The sequence below is a fragment of the Myotis lucifugus genome, unplaced genomic scaffold, assembly GCF_000147115.1.
Source record: "Myotis lucifugus unplaced genomic scaffold, Myoluc2.0 scaffold_47, whole genome shotgun sequence".
NCBI lineage: Eukaryota > Metazoa > Chordata > Mammalia > Chiroptera > Vespertilionidae > Myotis > Myotis lucifugus.
Window position 1 is genome coordinate 5,689,293 of NW_005871095.1, and position 19,598 is coordinate 5,708,890.

The following is a 19,598-nucleotide window of genomic DNA, read 5'->3' on the forward strand; positions in this document are numbered from 1 at the left end:
CTGATAGGGGGGAGCTCCCCAATCCCCTGATTGCCCTGCAGCTTGAAGTGGTTGACAGGGTAGAGCCATAACCTCTCCATCGGTCGGGGGGGGGAGTGTGATTTTGGTGGCGCCCCAACCCCCTGATCAGCCCTGTTCTATGGGTGATAGAGGGTTTCGCCCCAACCCCCCTCCACGGGCCTTGCTCTGTGTGTGACAGGGTAGAGCCATAACCTCCCCATTGGCCCTGCCCTGAGTGTGACAGGGTGCAGCGCCCCAACCCCCTGATCCGCCCTGCTCTGTGTGTGACAGGGGGCGGTGCCCCAACTCCCCTACCGGCCCTACTCTGTGAGTGACAGGGGGGAGCTCCTCAACCCCCTGATCGGCCCTGCTCTGTGCGTGACAGGGGGTGGCGCCGCAACCTCCCCATCGACCCTGCTCTGAGCCTGACCAGGAGCTGCACCTAGGGATTGGGCATGCCCTCTGCCACCCGGGAGCAGGCCTAAGCCAGCAGGTCATTATCTCCCGAGGGGTCCCAGACTTTGAGAGGGCACAGGCAGGGCTGGGGGACCCCTATCCCCCCCCCCCGAGTGCACAAATTTTTGTGCACCGGGCCTCTAGTATACTATAAAAGCCTAAGCAACCGTCCAACTGCTTGACCGTCCAACCGGTAGCTATGATGCGCACTGACCACCAGGGGGCAGACGCTCGACACAGGAGCTGCTGAGCTGTGGTGACTTGGCAGCTGCAGTTCTTGGGTGACACACCCAGAACCAGAGAGGAGGAGGGGGCCCTATTCCGGGGTGCGTCACCCAAGAACCACCCTCTCACAATCCAGCACCCCTCGGGGGATGTCGAAGAGCCAGTTTTGGCCCGATCCCCACAGGCCAGGCCAAGGGACCCCACCGGTGCACAAATCTGTGCACCAGGCCTCTAGTAGGTAGATAATAGGTGAGATAGATGAGAAAGAGAGAAAGGGAGATTAGTCTTAGGGTTGCCATTTGACTTGTTTCTGGCACCCCTGCACTCCCAAACACAGTGCCTGTTACTGAGACACTGCACAGCATGCCACTGAGGCTGGAGACCATTAGGGAGAGTCTGCACTTGGGGGCAGTGCTGAGATCTGGTCTCAGTGCTATGAAGCTCCAGAGGCAGGGAGGTGCATGTGAGCAGGCCTGTGGCCCGGGGCCAAGTTTCAGATGCTCAGCCCTGTGCTGAAACAAGCCCTACAGAGAGAGATGATGTTTTATCGTCCAAACCTGCATACTTCTGAGGGGGAAAAAGCAACTACCATTAGTTAGGCCAGAAGAGTAGGCCTCAACCAGACTGTCCTGGGCAGAGCAGGAGGGAAACCGACTGACTGTACTGACCACAGGCTCTGACAGGGAAGAGAGTGGAGACCTCCCAGCCCACACCAATGGCCGCGGCAGCAGTTTCTGTGCGTTCATGCATTAGGTAACTAAACAGGTAAGGCAAGGGAGCCGTCCGGCTGCAGCATCGCCTACAGGGAAGACAACGATGTCACTGACGGATTCATCTTCCAGATTATTCCTACAATACCCCGTCAGACACCACATAGGATCTGACCCTTTAGTAGGTGCCCTAATGCCTCAGAACGGAAATCCTGACTCAGTCAAAACATTTAGAGATCCTTTGTTTCCAGAGTTGGAACATGGAAAGCAGTTTCACAAACCATAACGCATATTTTGGAAAGTAAAATGTTCTCCAGACATAAGTGATTATTTCATGTGGCAGAGACACATACGGTAAAGCAAGCGATGCAGAAGAAATAGGAGGATTTCATGATGATTGCATTCCCAGCTCCCGCCTTCCTGCACACATGGGCCAAGTTATAGGGAATGACTCATTCTTCAAGTGGCAGAGAATTAAACTCACATAACATTTGAAAAATAGCCACCAACCTTGGTTTGGGGCAGCCTTTTAGGAGGAAGCTGTTACTAAGTGAGGAAGACTGATTTTACACAAATGTGCCACCCTTTACACACCCAGGTTAAGTCTCTCCTAGTGACCTCCTCAAGAGGCTGACTACTGGCTCCAATACTGCCAGAGCCTAAGGCATTTTCTAAAGTTCTCCTGTGGAAGAACTGCCTTCAGAGCCAGTTCTATGACTCACATAAGAAAAACAAAACCATAAAAATTTAAAGCCATGCTTAGATATTGAGCTAAAGTAACACTACCTTTCTTGTTGGTCCTCATTCACAGGATGAACCCAAGAGCCCCTTAGCCAGATGTAACACAGAATGGTTTACGTGGACTCATTTGACCACACTGTGTTCAATTTGACTTGTTTGTAGACATCTGTCAAATCCATTCTAAAACCAGTAAGAGCTAGTCCATCTGTGGGTGGCATCTATATAATAAAAACCCAATGGTCGTGATGCCATAACGACCAAAGACCGGCTGAGTGCACATCAAGGCACGTGCAGGTGGGCAGGGCTGAGTTGGGCTTCTAGTTAGTTCTCTTATAAGAGATCTGTGTGTGTTTTTCAAATTGACAACCCAAGGGAAACTGCAGCCTTGTGCTATGCACAGTAGGCTTTTTCTTTCAGGATGCGTCTGTTCTAGGTGTCCACGTCTCGTCACCTTTGTGGTGCTTTCTCCATATTGGATTCCCTGCATCCTTCAGGCAACAATTCACTGTTTAAATGGCAAACACTCCAACCACCACAAGTATTTTCTAGATATTGTCCTCACCGGCACTCAGAGACTTCTCCAGGGTTTTTGCTGCTTCCGAGGAAACACATATTTTTGTTTCCTCTAAGGGTAAGGTTTCCCTGGTTTATTCCTTAGTAAATTGCAGCCTTTCACTTACAGAACTTGAGAGCAAGCAATTGGAGGGGTGGGCTCTGCACCACTCTCAAGTGGCAGATGCAGTAAATGCCACTGCGCACAACGAGGTGTGCCTGAAAACGAGGTGGCCAAGGTTCTCCAGGTCAATGATTTCCAAGATTAGGGATTATGAGTTCACTTTGCCACAGGAAACTCATGTGCAGAATCTCCGATCATGCATTTTCTCTCCCCCCATCCAGAGCCTGCGGACCCCATCAGGTTGTAAGGCACGAACGCTCTGGTCCAGGGAACTACGCTCATTGATTTTATGACTTCAGGGAAAATGCCTGTGTAGCCTTTGGATTTGTCCTTGGCAAGATTAATCAACTCAAAAATCTTCAAACATGTCAGAACACCACGGGTCATTGTAAGTCCGATCCCTGGGCTTGTGGAATCCCGGGAATAAACCGACACGACTTATTGATCCCCCTGGCATTCCTGGATTTCTTGAAGCTACAGCTAACATGCACAATTCCAAGCAAGTCACAAACTGAAAGACACAGCAGGATGGAGCCAGTCCCCAGTCTCTAGAGTAGAGAGAGCCTGTCACCTCACAGTCAAGCATTTAATCAACCCATGGTGATAGCAGTGAGGGAGGTGGGCCTAGGCGGGGGGGAGGGAAGGGAAAAGGGCGGGGAGATGACCACTCTGAGATTTGAACACTAAATGTTGAGTCACTCGATATAGTCTGAGGTCAAGAGCACCGTGCTGATAGCATGAGGACCACATCACAGGCCCCACAGGAAGCATCCAGAAGGGAGCTAGCACTGTCCTGGTTATTGCTCATTGTTCCTCAGCACCAGCCAAGGTTCCCGTGGAAAGGGAGGTAGTGCAGGGACCGAGGTCACCTGCCTTTCATGCATTAGTTTAAGAAACTCAACCAACCTTGGAATGTGCCTGCATGGCAGGGGAGGGGCCAGGCGGGAGGAGTTTAGCATGAACATCCGCCCATCAGCTACCAGAGAGACAGTGAACTGGACAGTGGAGCATCTCTGTGACTATTTTTAGACAGACATTTCGTGGGTGAGTAGCTTTCCCTTTAAGGAAGTTAAAATGCAGAAACAGTTATGTGTAAGCCCTCCAGGAGAGGAGACGTGCGATTCTGGTCACCTAGCTTGGTTGGCCTTCAGGGAACCGTTGGGAGAGGTGGAGGTGGTGACAGGAGGGGTGAGAAAAGGATGCACAACCAGACGAGTCCCCAGACATCAACCCTGACATTCTAACTGGTTCTTGGTCCCTTCGGGGAACATAAACACCCATCCCTGCCCACAGGGTCCAAGGCACAGGTGGAACCAGATCTCAAACCCCCATGGGGAGGGGTGGCCAACAGGTCTCCCTGCGCTGCCCTCCTTGGAAAAGGTGGAGGATTTTCGTGTTGCTGTTGTTTTTTTTGGACACAACATAACATTTCTCACTTTAAAAACTGTGACCAAAGCCCTGGCCAGTGTGGCTAGGTTGGTTGGAGCATCATCCCGTACACGGAAAGGTCGTGGGTTTGGTTCTCGGTCAGGGCACATATCCAGATTGTGAGTGCATATGGGAGGCAGCCAATAGATATTTCTCTCTCACATGGATCTTTCTCTCTCTCCCTCTCCCTTCCTCTCTCTCTAAAATCAATAAAAACATATTCTCGGGCGAGGATTAAAAATAAAAATAAAAACTGACAGCAGGTGGTACATCATATCTGCGAAGAGAAATAATGAGCCCCATGGCAGAGAGAGGGTTTCTGTTAGGAAGGGGGAAATGATGCCAATCTAGTAACTGACAATTAAAACTTACTTATTAGTGTGTAAGTCAGGCCATCGTATCAGAGTCCCAGCCCAGTGCAGCTTGGATTACATGTGGTTATTCAAGCTTGCAAGGAAGGGAGGGAGGAAGGGAGGGGGAGAGGGAGAGGGAAGGAGATAGGGAGGAGAGAGGAGAGAGAGGGGGGGAGAAAAAGAAAAACAGTCTGCAGAGCGCCACAGTATGAAAGCCACTCACTGAGCGGGACCCTGAGCCAGCCTGGGAAAGCCAGACGGCTGGCTCCTGAGGCTGTCCCAATGCCCTTCTTCTTCAACAATGGGGAATTCTGACTCTCTCACAGGTAGAATGCCTCCTTTTTAACACCAAGAGGAGTGGCTGCGGACAGTGATGGGCACTGTTCCCAGCCTCTCGTCAATGCTGGGAGGACAGGGGCAGGCGAGGCCTCGGACACTCACCAGCGCCTTCCCTGAGCGCCCAGCTGTCCAGGTATTTCAGAGGGAAGGCTTTCCCGGGAGTCACATCTGAAGAGCTGCAATGATAATGATTTCCCAAGTCTGCAGAAGCACCTTTAGCCAATGGGATTCTGAACCCATGTATTACACTAAATCACAAGACAGCGCCAGCAGGTCACTTAGGGCTCTCCCGCCTTGTCTGCCTGATCCGCCCAAGCCCAGGGCAGGCCTCCCCAGTGCAGTCTTCTGCAAAGACATGTGATGTGCTTGCCCTTGCTGTCGCCAATTAGATAAAGGCACTTACTTATACATTTCTAAGGGGAAAATGTCTTAGCCTCAAAGGTAAACAAAAAATCAACAACTGGCTCAGTAAGTGGAAAGATCGGCTTAACTGCACCCCACCCCGCCGGCCCCCGAAGGGTGCCCAAGGGCTTGGCAGGCAGCACAGGTAGTGCTGCCCCAGATTCACCGCTCGCCCAGCCAGACAGAACAAATCTGGTGCCAGACCTTCAGCAGAAACACCCGTGTTTTTGGATTGATACACTTTCCACACCTTTTCTGCTCAAGGAGAAAACCCCAACCCCTTCATTTCAATAATTAATGCTGATTGTTTTGGTGTGTGGGTCACTTTAAAAACTCTAGCTAGACTTAAAAACTAGACCGTAAATGGCCCTGCCTGGGTGGCTCAGTTAGTTGGAGCACTGTCCTGTACACAAAAAGGTTGCGGGTTTGATCCCTAGTTGGGGCATATATGGGAGGCAATAGATCGACGTTTATGTTTCACATCAATGTTTCTCTCTCTCTCTCTCTCTCTCTCTCTCTCTCTCTCTCTCTCTCTCTCTCTTCTTCTGTCTAAAATCAATAAACATATCCTCAGGTGAGGGAGGATTACAAAACAACAACACAAAACAAACAAAAAACTGGACTATAAATGGATAAACATGTTGGATAAGTTACTGAATGATGTTTTAAAAAATAAAACCAAACATCTCCTAAATTTGAACCCAAATAGATCTGGGGCAGTGGCCCCCCAGGAGGAAGAGTTGGCTCAGGAGGGACACCTGCGTGTCTATAGACATTCCTGACTGTGGGGAGGGGAGGGGGTAGTCCTGGCTCCTCAGGGCAGAGGCAGAGATGCTCTAAGCCAGCAGTCGCCAACCAGTGGTCACAGACCACCAGTGAGGTGGTCCGTGAGGTCCAAAAGGTTGGCGACTGCTGTGCAAGCAGCCTGCCCTTCATGACACCCCACCCCCACCCTCCCATCATCCCCTACAAATGCCAATAGCGCGCTGGTGTGTGGTGTAGAAGGCCACCCTGTCCGTTGGCGCAGGACCCAGACGGCAGAACACGTGGACACGGCTGCAGCTCTGAGAGGGATTTTAGAGAAGTGAATGCAGATCAGAGCCCTCATCCTCCAGATTCTGTGCCTGGAGGAAACCAATGGAGTCAAAGGCACACACATCACACCCCACCCCGCAGCCCCACACCCCCTTTGCCCAGCTTGTGCTCAACGCTTTCCAAGCGCAAGAAGGTAAATAAGATTTCCACTGGACAGATGAGGAAACAGGGCCAGAAGGTTCACTTATTTATCCCCTGACATGACACTGGGATGTGTATGTGGGTTCATAATCACATCCCAAAACTCGTGGGGTGGCAGATGTGCCAGAACTGGAACCCTAAGCACCACAGACAGTGTAGCATGTGTGAGCTGGCGCTGTCTCGAGGGGAGTCGCCTCCTCCCATTTGAGGGACAGTCACAGGGTGGGCAAGAAAGGATTGCACGCAGCGCCACTCAGGTTTGCTGCCCAAATGACTTGGAAAAAACTGGCAGATTTAGACATATTTTAGAATAGCAGATACAGGTTCATTACATCTGTCATGGAGAGATGATGACACCCAAACGATTTCAATTCAATGAGATAATACTGACCCCCAGTGCGAAGTCCTGTGGGTCTGAGGGGGGACTGGGTGAGCCCCCAGGGAGGGCGGACACTGAAACCCCTTCCGCTCACTAGAATTTCTCTCTCTCTAAGAGTGGGGGGAGGGGTGTCACGAGAAGCATTGCATCACCTCTACACAGGCGATTCCAGTGCAAGGGCCTCTATCTGCAAGCTGTGCCCTTTCCCCTCCATATCCAAGGACGTCAAAGGCCTGACCACTCCTAGGGCCAAGTCACACTCGCTGCAATCAGTGGGACGCCCTGGGACGCCCTCCATTAAAGGTGCCAATTACCAATAAAACAGTTAGTATGAAAATTAGAACCAGGGCAACTTCCCAATGGAGTAACTGTTGAATGTCCTGGATTTCCCTAGCGGAGATGGGGCTGTTCAGACTCAGGCCTCCTCACTGCCCGCTGCTGGAAGGGGCAGGAAGCAGAGGGCACCTCCTGCAGAGAGGACTTGAAGATTGCAGCCCCCACAAGTCATAGGAGGAAAACCCCTTTACCTATGAGGGAAGTGGACTCTGCAGCCCTCCTGTCCTAGTTGAGAATGGAGAGAACAAACTGCTTTTCTATGTCAAGACTCCTCCAAAGGAGCTCAAAGCTTTGTAGACATGGGCACCCCAGATGATGTGTTCCATCTCAATGCCTTTGTTTTGAAATGTGGGAGTCTGGTAGATACTGGTCAGGATACATCTAAATATCACCAGAACACAGACAGACAACCACAAGCCAGAGTGCCAATAAAAAACAAACAAACAATTTCCAGTCAAGATGGCAGGGTAGGTAAATGCTGTGCTCACCTCCTCCCATGACCATATCAAAATACAACCAAATTATAGAAAAACCATCATTGATAACCTCCTAAAATCTAGCTACCAGAAGGCCTCTAACTAAGGATTTAAAAAAGAAGCCATGTTGAGACTGGTAGGAGGGGTGGAGATTCGGAACAGGCTGGTCCCACACCCACGTATGATTAAGAATCGGAGGGATATCTCAGCTGCAGAGGTGCCCCCTGAGGAGTGTGGGGACCCAGTCTGAGGGTTCCAGTGCTGGGAAGAGAGGTCCCATTACTTCTGGCTGTGAAAACCATTTGAGATTGTGGCTGAGGGAGACAGAGAGCTGCTGGAGTCCCAAGCATTCCTCTTAAAGGGCCAGAGCACAGACTCACTGGCTCACATATTCACTCGCTCTGAGCTCCAGCACGGTAGCAGCTCCAAGAACACCAGATACATACAGGAAGAACTGAATTCACTAGCTTCAGGACGAGGGCTGGAGGAGCAGGGGTTGAGGCAGCTCTCTCTGTTGTTGTTGAGTCCTCCTGCCATTCAGCTGCAGGTGGGCACAAAATCTGAGCTCTTCAGTAACCTAGATAACACCATTAGCTCCGCCCTGGTGACACCCTGAGGCCGCACCCCACCCACCTTGCACACTCACCAGAACCTCTTTCAGTGGCTTTTCCACAAAAGCAACCTTCCTGGGCTCAGACCATGGACTTTCCTAAAATCTCTTAAAGGTCCACAAACCCCAACCAAGCAGTGGCTGGTCGAGTGGGGCCCTTGTACCTCTTGCTAAGCAGCTCTAAGCCCAGCACAAGAGGCAACCAGTCTAAACAAGCCTGGCATAAGCTACGGCCAGTGTTGGCCTAGAATAAAGCTTCAGCTAAGAGGCCACAAGCACAATTGGTGGCTGGCCTCAACTCATATCACGAGGTCCACCAAAGGGTCTCATTCGGAACACTACTGTCAGTCGGCCTTGGTTGACCGCATAGCAACTCCCAAATACCTCCAAGCCCAGCACAAGTGACAACCAAACGCAGATGACTTTGTAGTTCCTAACCGAGAGCCCCAAGCCAGGCACAAGTGGTGGCTGACCTTAACCTGCACTGGAGCCTCTCTTAAGAAGCTCCAGGACTAACACACCTGGTAGCCAGCTTCAGACCACATCAGAGCACCACCCAACCAGCTCCACAAATGACACACACAAGGGTTGGACCTGGCTAGCACAGAGAGCCCTGATAAAGTGACTCCCACTCTGTGGGGTCGGGCCCTGCACAACAACTCATCCACTGTAGTCCTGGGCAGCCCTAATAGCCAGTCTGCCTGAAGTCAATGCCACACAGACATGCCCATAGCAATCAAGGCTCAACTACACACAAAACCCACACAAGGGCCACCCTGGAGCACATGGCTCAGGTGATCAGACAGACCGCACCATTGAGCCCCACAGAATGCCTACTAAATAAGGGCACTCTGCTAAGACAGGGAGATGTAGCAGTTCTACCTAATACAAAGAAACAAACACAGGGACTCAGCCAAAATAAGGAGACAAAGAAACATCCCCCAAATGAAAGAACAGGACACAACTCCAGAAAAAAACTAAATGAAATTGAGGAAAGCAATCTACCAGTTATAGTTTAACATAGTTATAAGGATACTCAATGAACTTAGCAGTAGATAAGCTCAGTGAGAATTTACATAAAGAAGCCAAAAATGAAGAATACAATACTGAAATGAATCTACAGCACATTAGATGAAACAGAGGACTAAATCAGAGGTCTGGAAGACAAGGTAGTGGAAAACACCCAATCAGAACAAAGAGAACAAAAAAATTTTTAAGTAATGAAAGTTTATGGGACCTCTGGAACAACAGCAAGCATCTATAATAATAAAAGCCTAATATGCTAATTAGACCAGACAGCCGAATGACCTTCTGGACATCATTCCAGACATCCTTCTGGACAAAGCTGCAGTGGCAGGGGCCGAGGCAGAGGCAGTTAAGGGCAATCAGGCAGGAATCCAGAGTGGTTAGGGGCGATCAGACAGGCAGGCAAGCAGTTAGGGGCATCAGGTAGGCAGAGGGGTTAGGAGTGATGAGGCAGGCAGGCAAGTGGTTAGGGGAGATCAGGCAGGCAGGCAAGTGGTTAGGGGCAATCAGGCAGGCAGGCAGGTGAGCAGTTAGGATCCAGGGGTCCTGAATTGTGAGAGGAATGTTCTGGATTGCGAGAGGGTGCAGGCTGGGCTGAGGGGACCCCCGCATGCACAAATTTCATGCACTGGGCCTCTAGTTAAACTATAAGACACTGAAGAAGAAAACTGAAGAAGATACAAATAAATGGAGGCATATGCTGTACTCATTGATAAGAAGAATTAAGATTGTTAAAATGTCCATATTACCCAAAGCAGTCCACAGATTCAAAACACCAATGGCATTATTCACAGAACTGGAAGAAATAATCCTAAAATTTATATGGAACCACAAAATACCCTGAATGGCCAGAGCAATCTTGAGAAAGGAAAACACAGTTGGACATGTCATACTACCTGATAGCAAACTATACATGGTTATAATCATTGAAACAGCATGGAACTCACCAACAAAATGAAGAGAGAGCCCACTGTATGGGAGAACATATTTGGCAATGATACATCTGATAAAGGGTTAATATCCAAAATATATAAGGAACCCATACAACTTAACAAAAGGAAGACAAACAATCCATAAAAAATGGGCAAAGGACCTAAATAGACACTTCTCCAAAGAGGATATACAGATAGCCAAGAGACATATGAAAAAAAAAAATACTCAACGTCACTTATGATCAAAGAGATGCAAATCAGGATGACAATGAGGTATCACCTCACACCTGTCAGAGTGGCTATCATCAACAAATCAAGGAATGACAAGTGCTGGCGAAGATATGGAGAAAAGGGAACCCTACTACACTGCTGGTGGGAATGCAGACTGGTGCAGCCACTGTGGAAAACAGTATGGAGTTTCCTCAAAAAATTAAATATGAAACTGCCATTTGACCCAGTGATCCCACTTCTAGCAATATATCCTAAGAAACCTGAATCACCAAACAGAAAGAATGTATGCAACCCTATGTTCATAGCAGCACAATTTATAATAGTTAAGATCTGGAAACAGCCCAAGCGCCCATCAGTAGATGAATGGATAAAAAAGCTGTAGTACATTTATACCATGGAATACTATGTAGCAGTAAAAAAGAAGAATCTCTTACCCTTTGAGAAAGCATGAAGGGACCTGGCGAGTACCATGCTAAGTGAAATAAGCCAGAGAAAGACAAGCATCATATGATCACAGTCTTATGTGGAATCTAAGTAACAAAATTAACTGATGAACAGAGTGGATCCAGAGACATGGAAGCATGGAAAGAGTGTGGAATCTCAGAGGGAAGGTTGGGGAGGGTAGGTGGCTGGGAGGTAATCAACCAAAGACCTTGTATGCATATATGGATAACCAATGGACACAGACCACAGGGTGCTGAAGGCCTAGAGCAGGAGGATGGGCTGGAGAGGGCCAATGGGGGAAAAATGGGGACATATGTAATACTTTCAGCAATAAAGAATTATATAAAAAAATAATGTAAAGAAAAAAAAAGAAAGAAAACAGCATGGTACTGGCATAAAAACAGACATGTAGCTCAAAGGAGCAGAATAGAGAGCCCAGAAATAAACCCACACCTATGTGGTCAATTAATCATGACAAAGAAGGCAAGTCTACACAATGAGGTAAAGACAGTCTCTTCAATAAATGATGTTGGGCCCTAGCTGGTTTGACTCAGTGGTTAGAGTATCAGGTTCAATTCTGGTCAAGGTCACATACCCCAGTTGCAGGCTCTATCCTCACCCCAGTGGGGTCACGTGCAGGAGGCAACCAATTGATGTGTCTCTCTCACATTCATGCTTCTCTCTCTCTCTGTCTCTTCCCCTCCCTTCCACTCTCTCTAAAAATATCAATAGAAAAATATCCTCAGGTGAGGATTAACAACCAACAACAACAAAGTGATGTTGGGAAAATTAGACAAATACATGCAAAAAATAAAACAGGCTTCTTTCTTACACCATTATAGTCATGTTTATTGTTATAAACTCAAAATGTATTAACTTAAATGTAAGACCCAAAACCATAAAACTCCTAGACAAAAATGTCCTAGATGAAAACAAAGGCAGTAAACTCTTTGACATTGCTCTTAGCAATATTTTTTGCACATGTCTCCCCAGGCAAAGAAAACAAAAGAAAAAAATAAATGGGATCACAAAATTTTTGCAGAGCAAAGGAAATCATCAACAAAATGAAAAGATAACCTACTAAATGGAAGAAGATATTCACCAGTGATACATCAGTTATGGGGCTAATATTAAAAATATATAAGGAATTCATACAATGTAACACCCAAAACACAAACAATACAATTAGGAAATGGGCAGAAGACTTGAATAGATACTTCTTCAAAGAGGACATACAGATGACCAATAGCCATGAAAAGATGCTCAACATCACTAATCATCAGAAAAATGCAAATGAAAACTACAATGACATACTACCTAACACCTTCAGAATGGCTATCTATAATAATAAAAGTGTAATATACTAATTAGACCAGACGTCTTTCTGGATGAAGCTGGGGCTGCGAGGGAAGCCCGGGTCCCCAGTGCCTGCCGGTGGCTGGAGGGAAGCCCAGGTCCTGGGTGCCAGAGGGAAGCCGGTGCCGGCAGCTGGGGGAAGGAAGGCCTACTCTAGCATGAATTTCGTGCATCGGACCTCTAGTCACTAATAAACCAGTAAGTGCTGATGAGGATGGGAAGAGAAGGGAACCCTTGTGCACTATTGGGAATGTAAATTGGTGCAATCACTATGGAAAACAGTATGGAGGTTCCTCAAAAAGTTAAATATAGAACTACCGTATGACCCAACAATTCCACTGCTGGGTATTTATCCGAAGAAACCCAAAACACTAACCCAAAAAGACATATGTACCCCTATGTTCAGTTGTAGCATTATTTACAATAGCCAAGATATAGAAGGTACCTAAGTGCCTATTGATAGAGAAATGGATAAGAAAGATGTGGTACAGGGTGGATAAATGGTGGTGGAAGGAAACTTGAGTTGGGATGGTGAACACAAAATACAATACACAGATGATGTATTATAGAATTGCCCATCTGGAACCTATATAATTTTATTAACCAGTCACCCCAAAATTCAATAGAAAATAAACATAAATAAAATTAAAAAGATGTGGTATCTATGCATATAAAAGCCTAAGCGATCGTTATGACTGAATGGCCAGAACAACCAGAACGACCAGTCGCTATGATGTGCACAGACCACCAGGGGGAAGATGCTCAATAGAGGAGCTGCCCCCTGGTGGTCAGTGAGCTCCCACAGCAGGAGTGCCACTCAGCCAGAAGCCAGGCTCACTGTTGGTGAGTGCAGCTGCGGCAGCAGGAGCCTCTCGCACCTCTGCGGCAGCACTACCAAGCGGCAGTGGCAGGTGCAGCGGGGCCAGGATGAGTGGCAGTGGTGCAGTGCCTGGCCACAGCTAGGGCTCCTCCCCGGCTGCCTGCTGCTTTGGCACTGCTATATCCCTCAGGGGATGTCGGATTGCAGGTTTCGCCCAATCCGTGCAGGCTTGGCAGGGATTGCCCGAGACTGGCAGTCCGACATCCCCCAAGGGGTCCCGGATTGCAAGAGGGCACAGCCCAGGCTTAGGAATCCCGTGCACAAATCTGTGCACCAGGCCTCTAGTATATATACAATGAATATTACTCAACCATAAAAAAGACTGGAATCTTGTCATTTGTGACAACATGGATGAACCTAGAGGGTATTATGCTGAGTGAAATAAGTCAGACAGAGAAAGAAAAATACCATATGATTTGACTTATATGTGGAATCTAAAAATCAAAATAAATGAACAAGCTAAAAAAAAAAACACAAGCTCATAGATACAGAGAACATTTTGATTGTTTTGTGGGATAGGAGGAGGGCTGGGAGATGGGTGAAAAAGATGAAGGAATTAAGAAGTACAAATTTCCAGCTATAAAAATGGTCACAGAGATGTCGTGTACAGCACAGGGAATAATATTGTAATAACTATGTATCGTGTCAGTTTGTAATAGGTTTATCAGGGTGATCATTTTCAAGTTATATAAATGTCTAACCACTGTGTTGTACACCTGAAACTAATATAATATTTTCTGTCAATTATGATTGAAAAAAATATTAAAAATAAATCACACGCAACAAAACTCTTAAAATCTGACTGTCAGGTCCAGTACTCAAACATTGGACAGGCACACAGCCATCAGCTCTAGCCCCATCAAATTACCAACATTCAAACCAACCAATACAGATTTGGCCTTTGGTTTAATGCAGGTTTCTGGACCTCCGCATTACTGACATTTAGGCAAGATAATTCCTTGTCGGGGGGCTGCCCTGTGCATTGTGGGATGTTGTGCAGCATCCCTGGCCTCCACCCTTCGTAACAGGACAATCAAAATGTCTCCAGCCAGGCCGGTGTTGCTCAGTGGTTGATTCCTGGTCAGGGCACAATCTGGAGTTGCAGGCTCAGTCCCTAGTAGGGGGCATGCAGGAGGCAGCCAATCAATGACTCTCATCATTAATGTTTCTACCCTGTCTCCCTCTCCCTTCCTCTTGAAATCAATAAAAACATAAAAAAAGTCTCCAGAAATTTTTTGGGGGGAGTGTTTGATGTGGGATTTGAGCTCTCTTCCCAGCAAACTGTCCAGGAGGATAAGTCAGTTCTTTTAAGCATAATATAACTGAAATGACTTCCTTCCCTTCCCTGCACACACTGCAAAGTCATCATGAAGACCAAGTGCGTCCTGTGGGGAGGGATCTCCGGCTCAGCACAGCCGCAGCATCACCGGGGAGGGCCACAGACACTGAAGGAGCAGCAGCCAGTGCAATCAAAGGTTTCCGGGGGAGCATGCTGTACACCACAAGTCTAAGTAAATTCGTCTTCAGCAAAGCTGAAAACATTTTGTTAATTAGAACAAGAAACTGACCTGAGGGTGCTCCAACCCCCAAGAGACTTTTAAAGCCACGTTCACATGTTAGGAATTGCCATCAGGGAGGTGTGGAGTCTTCTCTCCAGTTCAAAGGCAGAATCCAATGCCCTCTCCTCCCCAAAATAAAATAAAAGGGCAGAGGAAGCTGGGCACATGCATGCACGCTCCTCAGCAGAAGCGGAACAGTCATCTGAGTGCAAACTCAAACATCAAAGGGAGGGGAGCGGGCAAAGTGGTGCCCGTGGCCCTGTGTCTCATGTGCTCATTCCACATCAGTGAACAGGAGACAGCGGCTGCCGGGCCACGGCCTGGACGGACATCCACAAGGGCAATTTGACCTTCAACACATTCAAATGGAAAATGACAGAACAATAGTCTGGAACTGCTTTGATGGGACCCACTGTTTGAATACAACCCCGAACCTACAGAACCACAATGTAGAAAAGCAAACCAAAGCTTGGGAGGAAACATCTTTGCAGCAAACGATAAATGGTTATTCAGACCAATGAGTAGAGACCATGGAAGTCACATCACAAAAGGAGAAAATGACTTTAGTAAACAGCCACTCCAGTGAGTCAGAGGAGGGCCACACACACAGAACCAGTAGGTTTGGTACCACTTTTGGAGGTCGAATGGGGGTGCAGAGTGGGCTGGGACAAGCTTCAGAAATTACTGGTGAGACACAATGGGACCCAGTATGAGGGCCGTGTCTTCCAATTCAGTGCCTTGGGATCACAATAGTAATACACAGCATAGAAGAGCCTCACATATTAATATGGATCTTGCTATGATAGTCGAGAAATGGGCAGGGACCCAAATAGTCCAGTGGTTGGCAAAGGAACGACCCAGTAAACAAAGAGCCAGGTAAATGTTGAGACATCAACATGATAGAATATTATATAGACATTTAAAGCAATAGTTGTGGGATATACATGGCATATAGAGTGCAATGGTAGGTAGAAAATGTACTATATAAAATTCCTTTACTGTAATTTTAGTAATGTACATATTTCCTCCCAGTCTCTCCCATATATAACACTGGGAAGAATCAGCATAAAACACTAGCAGTGATACTGAAGGAATTGTTATTTAAAAATATATTCTCTTCTTTCCTTTTTATAAGCTTTATTATGTTTTATAAATTTAAAATCTAAACATAAATTATCGTTTTCCTAGTAATTTTTGAAATAAATCATGTGCTCCAAACTATTTTGGCACCTTCTACCCAAACACCACCCATCCCTAGATCGCCAGGACTGCTGCTGGATTTCAGAGGACTCAGTTTGAAGAAAACAAATAAACAGTAGGAATTGGGCGTTACATTAAGGATGAAAAACTCAAAGCGGTCGTGAAGGAGGAGGTGACAATTTCATCACCAGCGTAAAAAAAATTTCATCAGTGGTCTTAAATACAAAACAAGTCATGCGATTTTATGAAAATTTATCCCACTTATCTTAATTTATCCCAATTATCTTAATGTTTATTTGAATTCAATCCCATTTTAAGTGACTCTACATACATCACTTCTATAAGGAATTAGAGCTACAAATATGACCAGTTTGAGATCCTTAATCTTGCAAAACCAGTTGACATCAAAATGGAATTTCATCCTTCCACCCCTTGCTCCCCAACACAAATCTCATAGAGGCACATCTGGACCAGGGAGCACATCCTCCCAGGTAAGCTCTGACCACAGCCATCAGCTCTAGACTGGGCTCCCCTGCTGGCCCTGGGTTTCAGTCAGCAGGGCCCCATCCCAGCAGGTGTGAGAGCTCCGGAGGAGTGCAAGGCACAGGTACCTGGGGGCCAGAGAAGGCAGGACTGCTGTGGGACACTGACCTCATAGATGAAGTACACCTTGGCCCCCGTGTAGATCCCCATGCGCACGACAGCACGGACAGCGGCATTCATACCTGGCAAGGACAGGACAGCAGTTAGAGGAGAGACGGGCATGCACTGGCCGCGACCACAGGGAATCGTGACCTCTCAGAAGGTTCCTGAATGAAAGATGGGCCTGACACACTGTATCCAGGATAGCATCAGGATCTTGGGAAAATGTAGGGCAGAGGGCTGGGCATGTGCGAGCTCATCCACAGGTGAACTTCCTTACGCCCTTGGAGAAGCGCCTGGCGCACGTTCAATTAGAGTAGCTCTGCTCAGCCACCAGCTGCCTTGATTCCCTACAAACCTGCAGGCAACTCCTTCCTTGTGTTCAAAACAACACAAGGGACAGGTGTTTATTTATAGTTTGCCAAATTCAAAGAAAATAGTACTGAAAAGGACCAGGAGTCTGGGATTTGAGGAGGAGGTGAAAAATAGACAATTTCATCACCAGCGTAAAAAAAATTTCATCAGTGGCCTTAAATACAAAACAAGTCATGCCATTTTATGAAAAAAAAATATTAAACCAACATTTTGTAAATAACACCTGATCAAGATAAACCTGGGACAGGAAAGAGATGCCCCGTCCCCGGCTCACACCTGTGTAGGTTTATTTATTTATTTATGATTTTTTTGAATTTAAATTTTATTTTATTGATTAAGGTATTACATATGTGTCCTTATCTCCCCATTGCCTCCCAACACCCCACTCATGCCCTCACCCTCCTGTTGTCTGTGTCCATTGGTTAGGCTTATATGCATGCATACAAGTCCTTACCCCCACCCTCCCCTACCTTCCCTCTGAGGTTTGACCATCTGAAAGATGCTTTTCTGTCTCTGGATCTGTTTTTGTTCATCAGTTTATGTTGTTCATTATTTTCCATAAATGAGTGAGACCATGTGATATTTATCTTTCTCTGACTGGCTTATTTCGATTAGCATAATAATCTCCAGTTCCATCCATGCTGTTGCAAATGGTAAGAATTCCTTCTTTTTTTACCGCAGCGTAGTATTCCATTGTGTAGATGTACTACAGTTTTTTAATCCACTCATCTGCTGATGGGCACTTAGGCAGCTTCCAAATCTTAGCTATGGTGAATTGTGCTGCTATGAACATAGGAGTGCATATATCCTTTCTGATGGATGTTTCTAGTTTCTTGGGATATATTCCTAGAAGTGGGACCACTAGGTCAAATGGGAGTTTTGAGGAAACTCCATACTGTTCTCCACAGTGGCTGCACCAGTCTGCATTTCCACCAGCAGTGCACAAGGATTCAGCAATGTAGCAGGATACAAAATTAATGCCAAGAAATCTATGGCATTTCTATACACCAAAAGTGAACTTCCAGAAAGAGAGACTTAAAAAAAAATCCCATTTACCATCGCACCAAAAAAATTAAGATACCTAGGAATAAACTTAACTAAGGAGGTAAAAGACCTGCACTCTGAAAACTACAGGACACTGAAAAAAGCGATAGAGGAAGACATAAACAGATGGAAGAATATATCGTCTTCATGGGTTGGTAGAATCAACATCATCAAAATGTCCATACTTCCCAAAGCAATCTATAGATTCAATGCACTCCCCATCAAAATACCAACGGTATATTTCAAAGACCTAGAACAAGCTCTCCAAAAATTCATCTATAATAAAAAAGACCCCGAAAAGCTGCAACAATCCTGAGAAAGAAGAACAAAGTAGGTGGGATCTCAATACCAGATATCAAGATGTATTACAAAGCCACTGTTCTCAAAACTACCTGGTACTGGCACAAGAACAGATATATAGATCAATGGAATAGAATAGAGAACCCAGAAATCGACCCAAACCACTATGCTCAATTAATATTTGACAAAGGAGGCAAGAACATACAATGGAGTCAAGATAGTCTCTTCAATAAATGGTGTTGGAAAAATTGAACAGATACATGCAAAAAATTGAAACTAGAGCACCAACTTACACCATACACAAAAATAAACTCAAAATGGATAAAGGACTTAAACATAAGATGGGAAACCATAAAAATGCTAGAGGAATCCATAGCCAGCAAAATCTCAGACATATGCTGAAGCAATTTCTTCACCGATATAGCTCCTAGGACAATGGAAACTAAAGAGAAAATAAACAAATGGGACTACATCAAAATAAAAAGCTTATGCACAGCGAAAGAAACCATCAACAAAACAACAAGAAGGCCCACTGCATGGGAGAACATATTTGCCAATGTTATCACCAATAAGGGTTTAATCTCCAACATTTACAGGGAACTCATACAACTTAACTAAAGGAAGATAAACAACCCAATCAAAAAATGGGCAACAGACCTAAATAGACACTTTTCGAAAGAAGACATAAGGAAGGCCAAGAGACATATGAAAGCATGCTCAAAGTCACTAATCATCCGAGAGAGGCAAATCAAAACGACAATGCGGTACCATCTCACACCTGTCAGATTGGCTATCATCAACAAATCAACAAACGACAAGTGCTAGCGAGGATGCGGAGAAAAAGGAATCCTGTGTAGGTTTAGGCCCACATCTCCCTGCTCACAGGGTCAGGTGTGCATGGAGCCTCCTCAACCCTTAAACCTGACCTGATAAACAAGCCCTCGGGGTCCCTCCCAACAGGCTCCTGAGTCTAGGCCTGTATTCTGCTGTGGCCACTGTCACTGCTAAATTAACCACTCAACGCTACACCACACCAATGCTTTGTCTCGGGGAGATTTGCAAGGTTGATACCCCCACTATCCCCTTCCTGAGGCCCTTGTTCCCAAGGGGGCGGGGCAGGGGGAGGGAAACCTTCATAAAAGCGGGATAAAAGACAAGTTGGGGGTTTTAGAAGTGGATAAGAAACAGCAAGAGTGAAACTGTGACAAGGGGGACATGATCCAGAGGTGAGCCTGGGAGATC

General features: G+C 46.5%; 1 protein-coding gene across 1 annotated transcript in view; it reads right to left on the bottom strand.

Moving 5' to 3' along the window:
• Positions 1–19,598, bottom strand: part of PFKP (phosphofructokinase, platelet) — a 64,950-nt gene that overhangs the window by 35,724 nt on the left and 9,628 nt on the right. The window contains exon 2 of the mRNA XM_006088435.3: positions 16,647–16,720. Within this exon, the coding sequence (XP_006088497.1) occupies positions 16,647–16,720 (74 nt within the window). The remainder of the gene's footprint in view (positions 1–16,646; positions 16,721–19,598) is intronic.